Source organism: Tachypleus tridentatus, chromosome 13 (assembly GCF_004210375.1).
Source record: "Tachypleus tridentatus isolate NWPU-2018 chromosome 13, ASM421037v1, whole genome shotgun sequence".
Classification (NCBI taxonomy): Eukaryota; Metazoa; Arthropoda; class Merostomata; order Xiphosura; family Limulidae; genus Tachypleus; species Tachypleus tridentatus.
The window spans coordinates 102,289,854-102,303,840 of NC_134837.1; the positions used below are offsets into that span (position 1 = coordinate 102,289,854).

A 13,987-nucleotide genomic window follows, 5' to 3' on the forward strand; every position below is an offset into this window, starting at 1 on the left:
GTTATAATGTGACGGTCAATATATTTTTACCTACTATTCGTTGGTAAAAGAGTAGCCCAAGAGTTGGCGGTGGGTGGTGATGACTAGCTGCCTTCCCTCTAGTCTTACACTACTAAATTAGGGACGGTTAGCACAGATAGCCCTCGAGTAGCTTTGTGCGAAATTCAAACAAAAAACAAAACTAAAACACTTCAAGTATTTTGAATTAATGAATTATTATGGTTCAAAATTTACTGCGGAATTATATACTGGGAGGAAATTCGTATTTGACGAATTCAAATAAATGTATTTTTTTCTTAAATTAAGCATAAATCTTCAAAATAAGTCATCTATGCTCTTCCCACTACAGGTGTCGAAATTCGGTTTCTAACGTTGTAAGTTCCGTAGACACACCGCTAGGCACAGGTGAGCATTCAATGAATTATATGCTGCAGAGTAATTGGATATTTGAAGTCAAAGACGTTCTACAATACAAATGGTTTATTTTCAATAAGTTTTATTAATTAAGGTACTCATAATAAGGGCCTGGCATGGCCAATCGCGTAAGGAGTGCGACTCGTAATCCGAGGGTCGCGGGTTCGCGCCCGCGTAGCGTTAAACATGCTCGCTCTCCCAGCCGTGGTGGCGTTATAATGTGTCGGTCAATCCCACTATTCGTTGGTAAAAAAGTAGCCTAAGAGTTGGCAGTGGGTGGTGATGACTAGGTGCCTTCCCTCTTGTCTTACACTGTTAAATTAGGGACGGCTCGGTGCAGTGGGCTAACAACCTGCTCACTTAAATAATTGTTGAAGAATCCGCATGCGATTGCGGCCCTATTAGATGGAATCTAATGGTGGTAACTAACTCATAGTAAATGTTTTTACAAAAAACAACACAAAAATATTTAACAAAGAAACAAATCTTACTTGAATGCTAATATTTAGAAAAAAAAAATATAAAAAATAGCTTGTCTGAATAACCTGGTCAAAATATTCTAAACCCGCTAAAGCTACAAGACATAACTGAAAGAAAATATGGGTTCGTGAATTGGAGACAAAAGACGCCCAACGTTAAAAACCAATTGATTTTACTTATTTATAATCAAGCCAAATACACCTCTAAAACTAGTAAATACACACCCTCTAGCGATAGGAAATAAAAACATTTCTCACTTCTAAATACTCAGAGTCATTTGGTTTAAATTTAGCGCAAAGCTACACGAGGGCTATCTGCGTTAGATGTTCCTAATTTAGCAGAGTAAGATTATAGGGAAGGCAGCTAGTCATTACAATCCACCGCCAACTCTTGAGCTATTCTTTTACCAACGAATAGTGGGATTGACCATCACATTATAACGCCCCCACGGCTGTAAGTGCGAGCATCTTGGGTGTGATGGGGATTCGAACTCGCGACCTTGTGTGAAGTTTCAGACATCAGAAACATTATTAAAAGTGCGAAATATCAAATATTTTTAGTACTTCTGTAATTAATTACTTTTTGATATTAATAAAGTATCTGATGCCCTTCATTATTGTACAATATATAGAATATCGTGGTTCTCAGTATTAGTAAAAGTGCTTTTTTAAAAAAGTGCGCTTTTCCTTACGTCTAAATTATAAAATGTACCAAGTATTCTTGAGTATTAGTAAAGGTATGGAATACCGTGTTTCATTGAAAAAACAACAACACATTTTCACGAAATTTGTGAAAATACCAAGAACCATGGCAGAAAACAATAGTTTTTTTTTCAAACAAGAATAAGAAGTGCCTCTTCTATTGAAAAACTAAGTGTTTATTCTGCAATTGTGTATTATTTCTTAACAAAAACCAACAACACTGAAAATATTAGGAATTTAATGAAAAATATCAAATTTATTCCAAAGCTTAAATGTATTGTCTCTTATCCAGAATAAAAAAGAAGTTAAAGGTGGACAAAATTTTAAATCGAAGATGTAAACGACCTTCTAAATTTGAAAATTTTAATTTAAAATTCCAATTGTTCAAAGCTATTCAGTTTTCTCCAAAAGTAAAGTAAAATCAGAGGTATGCAGAAGGTTCGAGGTTTGAATTTTGGATGTTTTGACAAAAAGAGTCCCATTTTGAAAAGCGTAGATCAAATGTATCTTTCTAGTAAAATAACGTAATTAAAAATACTTTATCAAATTTCAGAAAGCTATCAAGATATACTTCAGTTTTGTGAAAATAAAATTTTAAACATATAAAAAATGTAAATGTTAATACAAAATTAAATACAAAATGTCTAATTGTGATTATTTCTTAGACGAACAACAAGATTGAGAAAATGGAATTTTGATTAAAATATTAAAACGTTTCCATAGCTTATAAAACAATTTTCGTTTATACAGAAAAAACACAAACTTAAAAGTGGACTAAATTTGGAACGAGGCCGTAATGTTTTTTTCAGTTTTGAGAAGTCTGACTACAAACGGGCCGGTATGGTCAAGCGCGTTAAGGCGTGTGACTCGTAATCTGAGGGTCGCGGGTTCGCATCCCCGTTGCGCCAAACATTCTCACCCTTTCAGCCGTGGGGCGTTATAAAGTTACAGTCAATCCTACTATTCGTTGGTAGAAGAGTAGCCCAAGAGTTGGCGGTGGGTGGTGATGACTAGCTGCCTTCCCTCTAGTCTTACACTACTAAATTAGGGACGGCTAGCACAGATAACCCTCGAGTAGCTTTGTGCAAAATTCAAAAACAAAAAAAAAACAAACAAACTGACCACAAATTTCTATTCTACGAAGCCTTTCTCTCATCTTTCATTTCTTTAGAAATAAAATAAAACAATGCTAGCCTGATTATTTATTTTAAATAAGAGCTTAATATAAGGAGTTGTGACAATAAGAGAAAAATAGTTCTTCTTTTGAAAATCTAAAACCCTTTTTCGTAATTTATGCTGAATGTAAATTATTTTCCTTTTCGACCATAATTCTTGTTTCACATAGCTTGTGCAATAAGCGTAAAAGCAGTTGTGGAGAAACACAAATTTTCAGAAACAGCAAAAAATGAACAAAAACAACTAAGCATAATTTCGTAATCTGAGGGTCACAGGTTCGAATCCCCATCATTCGAAACGCGCTCGCACTTTCAGACGTGGGGGCTTTATAATGTGACGGTCAATCCCACTTTCAGTTGGTAATATAGTAGCCCAAGAACTAGCAGTGGGTAGTGATGAATAACTGCTTTTCCTCTAGTCTTACATTACTAAATTAGGAACGGCTAGCGTAGATAACCCTCGTGTAGCTTTGCGCGAAATTAAAAACAAAACAAGCCAAATCAAAAACAAACAAACAGTACAAAAATGTATGTGATCTTCACAGGATAAGTAGTGGTGTTTGGGTTATGAAGAATCTGTGAAATACCTAAGTAGTAAAAGTCAATTGTCTGTAAAAGTATTTAACGCAATATACAAATGGAAAACTTTCTTGGAATCCGAAGATTTAATACATTTGTATTTGACACGAAATTATAAGTTTCATGAACATTTTGTTTAAAAACCAAAACTAAATTACAGTTAAACGAATTAGCTGTTGAAGTTCTCTGTAATTTACATAACATACTAAATAATTTATCTAAGACTTTGTTAAATACATTCAACTGAACACTGTAAATAATTTCACCGTTCAATAGAACCTGAGAAATTGTAAGTTTAACGATTTTACAGTTATCAGAAACAACCTTGATAATATAATATTTTACGCACGTTTGGATTTTGTAGATATTATTTAATAATTTGTATTAAAAAATTTAATGTGACACACATGGTTTAAATAGCCCTCCGCCGGTGGCTTGTAGATAAATCTTGGAGCTTAAAGCTAAAATTCGAGTTTCTATACAAGATTGGACAGCGCAGAAATAGCCCATTGTGTATCTTTGCGTTTAACATAAAGCTTAGATAACATCGCTTGAGAGAAAACTAAATCAAGCAACTAGGCGTGATTGTAATTTGTAAATGGTTAAAAGAGAAAGCTTTAGTAATTATTTATAATGATTAACAATTTAACCTTAACCGTATTATTTCCTAAGGCTTTAAACAGTGGAATGAAGGCTCATATTATGTGCAGTTAAACATTCTAGCTAAATAAGACTTTTAGTGTAACATTTCCCTTTCATGTCAAATCTTAGCAGTATTTTTTTAATCTTCTAATTAAATATTGGTGTTTTCTGTACACTAAAACTCTTTTTTTTTTTTTTAGTAGAAGTTGGACTGTGGTTAGAAATAAAAATGAAAGCATTCAATCAGGAAAACTTTGATCAGTTTTGGATTTTCAAAAAGTTTTAATAGGTCATTAATTATCAGACGATTGCATGAAGAACAATTCTCAAAGCAAGAGATTATATAAATGTGAAAATAAGTTTCTGCTATCGAGATTATCTAATCCGATTGATCGAGCCACTGTCTTCTATGCTCCTAAGGCTAACACACATCCCTGCAAGAAAATGTTTGTGAATCAGAGACAAGAAACAAACAAACAAAGAAATATGTTATAATACAATGCAAAAACGTTTTATTGTTAAAAGGTATTAGTTTACCCAAAGAGCTTTTGGAAAGTATGAAATACAATGTCCTAATAGGAAATAACGAACTAAACAGAAAACACAAGTTCCGTTACTCAAAACTACAAAATATTAAGTTCCTTCAAATATATATAAAATACTATGTGGATGTTGTGCTACTAAAAGTACGAAATAGCAATTACATTTTATGTTACTAAAAGTACGAAATACCAGTTACATTTTATGTTACTAAAAGTACGAAATACCAGTTACATTTTATGTTACTAAAAGTACAAAATACTTCGTGATGACGAGAAACCTACTTGAAAATACATAAGTACGAAATACTTATTACATGCTGTATTACTTAAAGTGCAAAATACTAATTACATTTTATGTTACTAAAAGTGCAAAATACTGATTATATGCTGTGTTACATAAAGTGCGAAATACAAAGTAGTATCCAGCATTCCAAGTGTGAAACACCAAGGACGTTCCAACATTTCTTCAGCAAAGTCGTATTAGTGTTACTAGAAGTACAGAAACCCAGTTGTCTTACAGTACTTCCATAAGTAAAAAATAATACATTCTCTCCATTGTGTCTAAACTACGAAATATCAGACATATGCATAGTATTAAGAGTTCAAACTACTAAGTATATTTCATTCTGTATAAAACTATAAAATTCCAAACAGTAGAAATAGATTGAAATTCCAAGTAACCTCTAGGATTATTAAAAGTAGGCGTATTTTCCATTGTATTTCAAACTGCGAAAATGCTGAACAACCGCAACCTTAATAAATGTGCGGAATGCGAGATACTTCTATAAATACTAGTGTGTTTGTGTGTGTTTTTCTTACGGCAAAGCCACAGCGGGCTATCTGCTGAGTCCATCGATGGGAATCGAACCCCTAATTTTAGCGTTGTAAATCTGTAGACTTACCGCTGTACCAGCGGGAGACAAAAGATACGAAGAATACCACATATAATCCTCTCAGTGTTTCTAGATATAGAAAATAAGCACAATTCACTATATTAAAACCTACAAAATATTAGGGACGTTATTCTGCTACTAAGTTTTGCAATCATATTTGTTCTGTTCTACACGAAACTTCACAATATTGGGTATCCTCCAGTATTTTTAAGGCATGAAACGAAAAGTATTCCGTAATATTTGAAAACGTATGAGATATGAAATATCTTTCAATATTACTAAAAGTACAAAACACAGGGTGTATTATAAATGTACAAAACAAAAGTATCTTCAGTATTATCAAAGGAGCAAACGTAAATGATGTATTTAGGCCTAAAACTAAAAAAATACTGATTATTCCTAGATTAACAAAAGCGTTGCGAAATACTCAGTACCTTCTAGTATTACTAAAAGTATGAACTACTGAGAGCCTTTTTGTATTATAAAAAGTGTCAACTGCTAAGTACCCTCTAGTATCACTAAAAGTGTGAAACACTTGCTCGTCTTTTCGAACTGACGGTAAGAAATAGGAGGTAAGACAAACAAACTGAATACGAATACACACATTCTTACCTCTGCATTAGTTGCTGCTGTTATTTTTGCTGAAAAGTAAGTTTGTCTCATCAGACGACGCTGGATTATTCTGTTCCTACCTCTTAGAGATCTCTAAAGTCACAAAAATAACTTACTTAGTATACGCATTTTTACTTTTACTGTTTGTACCGAGCTTTTTTTTAGTGTTCATGAAAATACTTACTACGCCACATGAAACATTATATTACGAATTCTTTCATTAATGTCCTTCTACTGCCAACATGGTTTATTATTAGAAAAACACATATTGAACAATATTTATTTTGTTATGGAATAAAAGTAGCATCAACAATGCTGTCTAAACTTACGATTACACTTAACGACATTTCTTTTCTATTTTCCACAGTAATACTGTACTAAAAACTTATATTTTCGATGACAATTTGCAGTTTTTGATAACATATACTTTAACAGATTCAGAAAGCCATGTACATGCTCTTATCACCTGTTTCGATCATTGAATTTAATATAATAAAATATTTTAGTCAACTTATATAACCATATATATAAGCCGTTACGTTCATTATAAATATTTTATCTGCAAATATCCATGAACCCACGATTAAAGTAATCCTGTGATGATTATTAGCTTCTAACCTTTCTACACTGATAGCATGCAAAGTACAGTTTAGCTTAGTATATAATAATAACTGTTCTTACTTTACAGCTCAACCTGGTACATAATAATACCTGTACCTATTTTATAGCTCAACCTTATATATAATGACAACTGTTTCATACTTTACAGCTCAACCTGGTACATAATAATACCTGTATTTTATAGTTCAATCCAGTATATAGTAACAAATGTACTATTTTATAATTCAACCTTACATGGAATGACAACTGTCCATACATTACAGTTCAACCTAGGACATAAAAATAATTGTTCCTACGTCACAGCTTAAACTAGTATGCAATAATAACTTACCTAATTTACATCTCAACCTAGTAGGTAATAACAAGTGTGGTAACTTTACAGCTCAACCTACTATATAGTAACAACTGTACCTGCCACACATCTCAACTTCGTATACAATAATAATTGTAGGTATGTTATGCAATGGAAGTAAGATAGACCATATCCATCTGTAATTGAAATAAAGAGATTACATTTTTATTTAAGAAAATGTAATTATGGCAGAAGAATTTTCTCCTCCGGAAAATTTGCTGTTGACTAAACGTTTGATTTTGCTGGATATTATTTATATTAAAAGTAATCCATTTGTCAAGCAATGACTATATCTAGCATGTTACACATATTATAATTAATTTTTGTCTATGACAGACATTTCGTGGGTGAGATTGTACTTTCTAGCACTGATAATATCTTCCTTCTCACTTGCTTTTACCATAAGTGCAATTAATATATATATATATCAGTGTACATTTTCATTCATTAAATTGTCATGTAGTGGCAGAAAGTGGCCTGAAAAGTGTTGAGACCAGCGCAAGTTCCTGTCTATTATTATCATCCAATAGTCTTGCCCAATGTATTTAAATCTGAGAGTCAGTTACATAGTTTTATATCTAGAATTGTAGATAGCTAAAACATCCGCCTAATAATTAAAATCGCTTATTTATGGTTTGAATTCTGCTTGTTCTCAGTTTTGCTTTTTACTTCTTCAGACTAATGTCTAGGTTACAAGAAAGAGAGATGCCAATAAAACACAAAATATTAGAAGCTCAGGTTTTAGATTTTAATTATCAGGTAATTTCCAAAATATATAATTAAGAATACTTTTGTTTTCGATTTTTAGCTATTTCTTCAACAGATCGGTAGCTAATGATGTGTGTTTATCTCTGTCATCACTTACTGTTGCTGATCGAATCCTGCTTCTTTCGTTTCTCCAATTTGTCCTTGCGGCTCTTCTAACACACCTTCTCATCTACAGGAAACAAAATGACCATGAAATAGCCAGTAAAATTAAGTTACTATTTCGTAAGAAATAACAGCAATATTTATCTACAAAGATACACGTATGACAACTTCATTGAAAAAATTGAAATCAAGATATTTACACCTGTCTAACTTTCTATAATTGACATATGTTATTTCCAAGAACTCGAGTAAATATCCTAGTTTAAAAGCATAAAAGAGGTCAGTTGGCTATTTCTTACCGAAAGGTTGAACAGTTGAAAAATGTCATGATTTCATTTTCTAGTTTGTTCTTTTAGGTTTCTCATGGAAACTTAAAAGATGTGATACATTTATTGTTGTTACATATGTTGTTAAGCCAGTGTTTCTCAAATTTTTTAGCTCGCGTTACACTTTTAATGTCCTAAAGCTTTTGTGGCACATGCAAATAAGTCCGTATAGCAAGGCCTAGTGACAGCTCCTGAATAAGACAAGCAGAAATTACTGTGTACCAAGGAAAAAATAAATCAAATTTGAAAATTTAACATTTTATTAAATTAATAAATTGACATTACTAAATAAAAATGATTTAGTAAAAACTATTTTCGATTTATGTTTAGAAGATATTTCGATCAATGATTCGATCATTCTTAAATACACAGGTATTAATTGTTTTTTAATAAGTGCTTTTAAGTGTTGTTTCAGGTCTTTATATTACACTTCCTGTTTTTAAAATACTAATTAACTCATTACTAACCCTTCTGAAGTTAGTCCGATTTTGACAGATAGCCGTGAGAAAACCGCTGTTATCTGTGAAGTTCTCAGTTGTTAAGCAACCATCCCATGCAGTTTTATCCTGGAAATAAGAGATAAGTTAAAAAGCTATCTATTCATATTTCAGAATAAGATTATTGGATTACTTACTGTGTGATAAACATATACAGAAGGTTGTTTTTACTTTACAAAAGGAATACTCGAACAGAAAACGTTTTACAACGAGCAATTAATACCAAGTTTGGTTTGTTTTAAATTTCGCGCAAAGCTACACGAGGGCTATCTGCGCTAGCCGTCCATAATTTAGTAGTGTAAGACTAGAGGGAAGGCATCCATTCATCACCACCCACCGCCAACTTTTGGAATACTCTTTCATAAAGGAATAGTGGGATAGACCGTAACATTATAACGCCCTCATGGCTGAAAGGGCGAGCATGTTTGGTGTGACGGGGGTTTGAACCCGCGACTCTCGGATTACGAGTCGAATGTATTAACCACGTGGCCATGCCAGTAAACATGGGTACAAGTAATCTTTTATAGCACTATTTAGAAATTAAAGCTAACTTCAACTGGTAGAGTATTTTTATACGTTTTATGCAATATACACATTCCTATAAAACACACATCGCTGAGTTATTTTATAGGAAGTAACTGTTGAAAAATCATTACTGAAGTTTGTTACATTCAGTAAAAACATGCTGTTGAAGACTGTCGCATTCTGTAAGAAAAAACAGAAACACCTGTTAAAGCGTGTTATAGATAATACGTAGACCTTATATCAAAGTGTTGTTAAGTTTGTTGTATAACACATGCATCTTCTTAATGATGCACTTTTGAAGTCATTACTAAAACAGTTTAATATTTACTGCTAGACACTACAGTTATCTCACCAGCATTGCTAATAACCATTATGAGCTTTAACTGTCCAATACGCACTGATAAAGTCTATCATAAACCGTAACTATCAAATATGCAACGGTAGAGTCTCTTATAAGCTGTAACTGTTAAATATGCGCTCCTAAAGTCTATTATAAGCTATAATTGTCAAAGATTCAAAGGTTTGTTTTATGTATGTATATTGTAACTGTCATGGACACTAAGATTTTCTGTTATAGACTTAAACGTTAAAGAAACAACCGTAAAGTATGTTATTGATTGTATCTGCCGTGTTAAAAAGTGTTGCAATCTGTGACTTTGGTAATGTCTGTTATAGGTTACAACTTTTAGAAACCCTGTGGTTATTTCTATTCTATGCTATAATTGTCGCGAAATGATTTGTATACTGTAGATTGCTAATTCAGAATTTATTATATTGTATAAACTCGGTGAAACAGAAATCAAATGAGACGGTGAATGCAGGGTTAAAAATATTTTATTTTTATCTACGTAATTACTTTATGAAAATGCGGGTCCTTGTGTAATAGATTTAATGGTCTACAATCAAAAAATAAATGTCTCAAATATATTGTTGTTGTTTTTTACACAGTTTGTGTTTGTAGCGCAATGCTATACAACAAGTTCAGTCCTCAGACTTTCCATTGAGCCAGAGGGAGCATATAATAATTACAAACAGTGAAATTTTAGAGTGTAGATTATTAAATCTCTATTACGCAAAGTGAAAATACTCATTTACACACTTTGACATAGAAGCTAAAAAGATACATAGCTTTTAATTATGATTCTGTTAAACATATTCACCATCTTACCTCTGCTTCTAACATATCGATGCAGCTGTCAGGATTGATACCTGTAGTGTTACCTGTAACAATGAAATATTACTCGTTACTCACACAATAATCTACACTCTCAAAATATCTGTGTGACTAAGCGGTAGGATGCTTGTCATTTTGAAAATAGAAAATAAAATATGTTTATGTACATCGTACGTTCTGATCATTCCACATGTATCGATCCTAGAAAAACTACTCAGATAAGTGGCTCCCTCAATCTTTGAAAATTTGAGGTATTTTAGATTTCGAATCTAATTTCGTTTGTTATTCAGTTAGAGTGAATATTCTCTAATATTAGCTTAATATATAGATATAGAACTGACGTAAGCCTCTTGGGCTTACACTGTGACAGATTGTTGGCTCAACATTGCAAGTTATTGCTGAGTTTCTGTTATAAAATATTATCAACAGGCAGCGTACTCAAATGATGAAACAATTGGTTCTGATAATTACAAGAATTAAAATTTCAACATTCTGTTTAATTAGCTAAACTCATTACTAAGTACCTGTTTTTAGCTTTGATCCGTGTGGGTAGCTTGATTTAATCAGTAGTTAATAGTAATAATATAATTGTTCCATATCATTTTACGATATCGAGCGACATGAAACACGTAATTAGTATGTTTGGAAAAACTGTAAAAATCTAGATATTAGAGTCTCTCTCGATGACGAGAAACACACTTGAAATAAAAATGTATCTCAGAACGGCTGGTATGGGTATTAACACTTTTATTGATAAGGAGAGAACAAGTCTTAACCTGAAGATGACCTAGGAAGGTCGAAACATTGTTTGTTTGTTTTGAATTTCGCACAAAGCTACTCGAGGCTATCTGCGCTAGCAGTCCCTAATTTAGCAGTGTAAGACTAGAGAGAAGGCTGCTAGTCATCACCACCCACCGCCAACTCTTGGATTACTCTTTTACCAACGAATAGTGGGATTGACCGTCACATTATAACGCCCCCACGGCTGAAAGGGTGAGCATGTTTGGTGCGAGCGGGATTCAAACCCGTGACCCTCGGATTACGAGTCGAACGTCTTAACACACTTGGCCATGCCGGGCCAAACATTGTTCTTTCCTTATCAATAAAAGTGTTAATTCCCATACCAGCCGTTCTGAGATACAAATATTAGCGTATCCTCGAATCAACTACAAAAAGTGAGAGATGAAAAGTCCTCAGCTGGTACAGCGGTAACTCTACGAATTTACAACGGTGCCATGAGGGGTTCGATTCTCTTTGGTGGACGCCGCAGCTGTCTACTTGTGGCTTTGCTATAAGAACGCACAGAGAAAACTATTTATTTCGTATAATTTTTTTAGGATGTAAATAATGTCAGAAATCATTTCATAAAACTCATTTCATAGAAAAAACCTCCAATATTTTAATTTGCTAGAAATAGTGTACAAAGATGTATAAATTTTAAACTTAGGTAAAGTAATTTTATATAATTATTCATCTAGTTTGGACTGTTGTTATTTACTCTAGGAGTTAATGTAAAAATTATAAGCATTTCAATTTTATAAGCAACGTCTGATTCGTATTTTAAATCATCAAGGTTTATAGTAAACGAGAGAGAATTCTTAAAAGCCTCAGCGCCTGGAATTCTTTTAGACAGGATTAGAATAACTTAATCTTTGAGACCTTTATTTTCTTTTTATTAGCTATATTTTTGTGCGCCAGCAATACCAAGCGTGGGGCGCACATACACCCACCCGATTCAGTTTATTACTCATTAGGATCTCTACCAGCTTGCCCCCAAACTGAAATTCTTTTAAGCAGGATTAGAATAAATTAACCTATGAGACTTTGGGCGGGATAAAATACATCAGTTGAAAGATTTTGAGCTACTGAGTAAAAAGCTGTAAGTAGAATTCAAATCGGTTAAGAGATGATGAAGCTGTGATTTAAAAGTTTGCATTTGAAAAACAAAACAAAAAACTCAGAGCGTTTGTATGAACCGAAAATTCGTGGTTAAAAATGAGCTACACACTAATAATGAGTAATAAACTGGATTATTCAAAGTTGTGTGTTGAAAAGTTCTCTGAAGGGCTGAGCGAGAATTTATGCCAACCAGACTCGAGCCTCGAGCCCTACAGTACGATAGCCTTTTCGCCCTGTCCGGCCCAGTTTATTTTGCTCAACATGGTGAACAAACATTTAAACACAAACGTATTCTACACATTGAAGCCTTGAGTGTGCTATAGGAGTTACTGTTAAATATCTCAACATTAGTGGTATGTGTGTATTGACTAACTTCCTTCTCTTTAGTGTATCAGTTCAAAATTAGAAACGACCAGGATAGCAGTCTGGTGATTTTGCATGAAAATTCTGTAATCAATGTTATTGAAATCAAATAAGTAATAGGCGTGTCTTACAGTGTTTAACTCTTTCCATTTTAAATATACCTGAAGAAAAAAAACACTATTTGACTAACGGATACAATAAAAAGTAGTTCAAATCATCCCGAAGTTTCTTTTAGTATTAAGTACTTCAGTAAGTACTCCACTAAAACTTTTCTTTTAATTAATTATACGTTTGAATACATTTAATGACAAAAGATTAGTGGTGGTTACTGTGTAAATCAGTTAAACTAAACTAAAATCCAAATGTTTGGAACTTTCATACAAGGACTTTGATACTAATTTTTGCACGCGAAGTAACAAATTGGTATCGGATTCTTTGGGCCAATATTCCAGATGTGGATTTTAATTTGTTCTCAATTACATGATGTTCGCGCCATTAGTAACATCAAATTACGTTTCTTTATGACAAATGATGACAATTGTAATTGCCATTTTCATTTGTCATTTTTGTCTTCAGGTACCTACCACATAGTGTATCAAAAGCACCAACGACTCCAATTAAAGCTCTTCTGTGTTGTCCTCGACTTCCATTCACGTAACTTGAGAAAACAACGATGATAAAGATGGTAGTTAACAAAGCTTTCATCTGGAAAAGTTCTTTGTTTGTGTATAATAATATTTTCTCAAAAGAAAGAACTGAAATTTCGCTCTTGCAAAGTTCTGTTTTATAGAAAAATCTAACATCCGGTAGCTATCCAAAATTCTACTTTTCAAGATCACTTTTCATCTGTTGCTGTACATACATGTTGCGTGTTTTTGTGTGTATTATGTTGGCTGCGTCAATATAACATCTCATTTTCAAATTAATATATCATCTTTTAGAGACGTGCTTCCGTTTCTAACGGATGTAGTTCATAAGCATAAAGATTGTTCGATGACGAACTAGTAAAATTTACACGTTTACTCAAAAGAAAACGCAATGGTTGTATAAGTTGAGTAAATTTTGTCGTTAGAACATTCTAAACATGAATTCAAAACTTTATCTATACTTTGAAATTGCCTCAAATTATCTGTTTACCTGTTTGTTTGTTTTTTTGAATTTCGCACAATGCTACTCGAGGGATATCTGTGCTAGTCGTCCCTAATTTAGCAGTGTAAGACGAGAGGGAAGGCGGCTAGTCATCACCACCCACCGCCAACTCTTGGGCTGCTCTTTTACCAACGAGTAGTGGGATTGACCGTCACATCATAACGCTCCCACGG

At 33.1% G+C, this 13,987-nt stretch overlaps 1 protein-coding gene across 1 annotated transcript; it reads right to left on the reverse strand.

Annotated features, from left to right (window-relative positions):
- Positions 1–4,253: 4,253 nt before the first annotated feature.
- On the reverse strand, positions 4,254–13,425 carry LOC143238726 (uncharacterized). Its single transcript, XM_076479212.1, has 6 exons — positions 13,250–13,425; positions 10,398–10,450; positions 8,675–8,773; positions 7,877–7,948; positions 6,039–6,131; positions 4,254–4,425 (listed from the first exon to the last, which is right to left on the reverse strand). Exons 1-6 carry the CDS (start codon positions 13,368–13,370, stop codon positions 4,399–4,401), a joined length of 465 nt encoding a protein of 154 aa, XP_076335327.1. The 5' UTR covers positions 13,371–13,425; the 3' UTR covers positions 4,254–4,398.
- Between the last annotated feature and the right edge of the window lie 562 nt (positions 13,426–13,987).

Coding starts and splice junctions, on each gene's coding strand:
- LOC143238726 (XM_076479212.1), bottom strand. CDS start 13,370: ATGAAAGCTTTGTTAACTACCATCTTTATCATCGTTGTTTTCTCAAGT. Junction 6,132..7,876: donor GCAGGATTCGATCAGCAACA/GTAAGTGATGAC, acceptor TTGTGACTTTAG/AGATCTCTAAGAGGTAGGAA. Junction 4,426..6,038: donor CAGCAGCAACTAATGCAGAG/GTAAGAATGTGT, acceptor ATTTTCTTGCAG/GGATGTGTGTTAGCCTTAGG.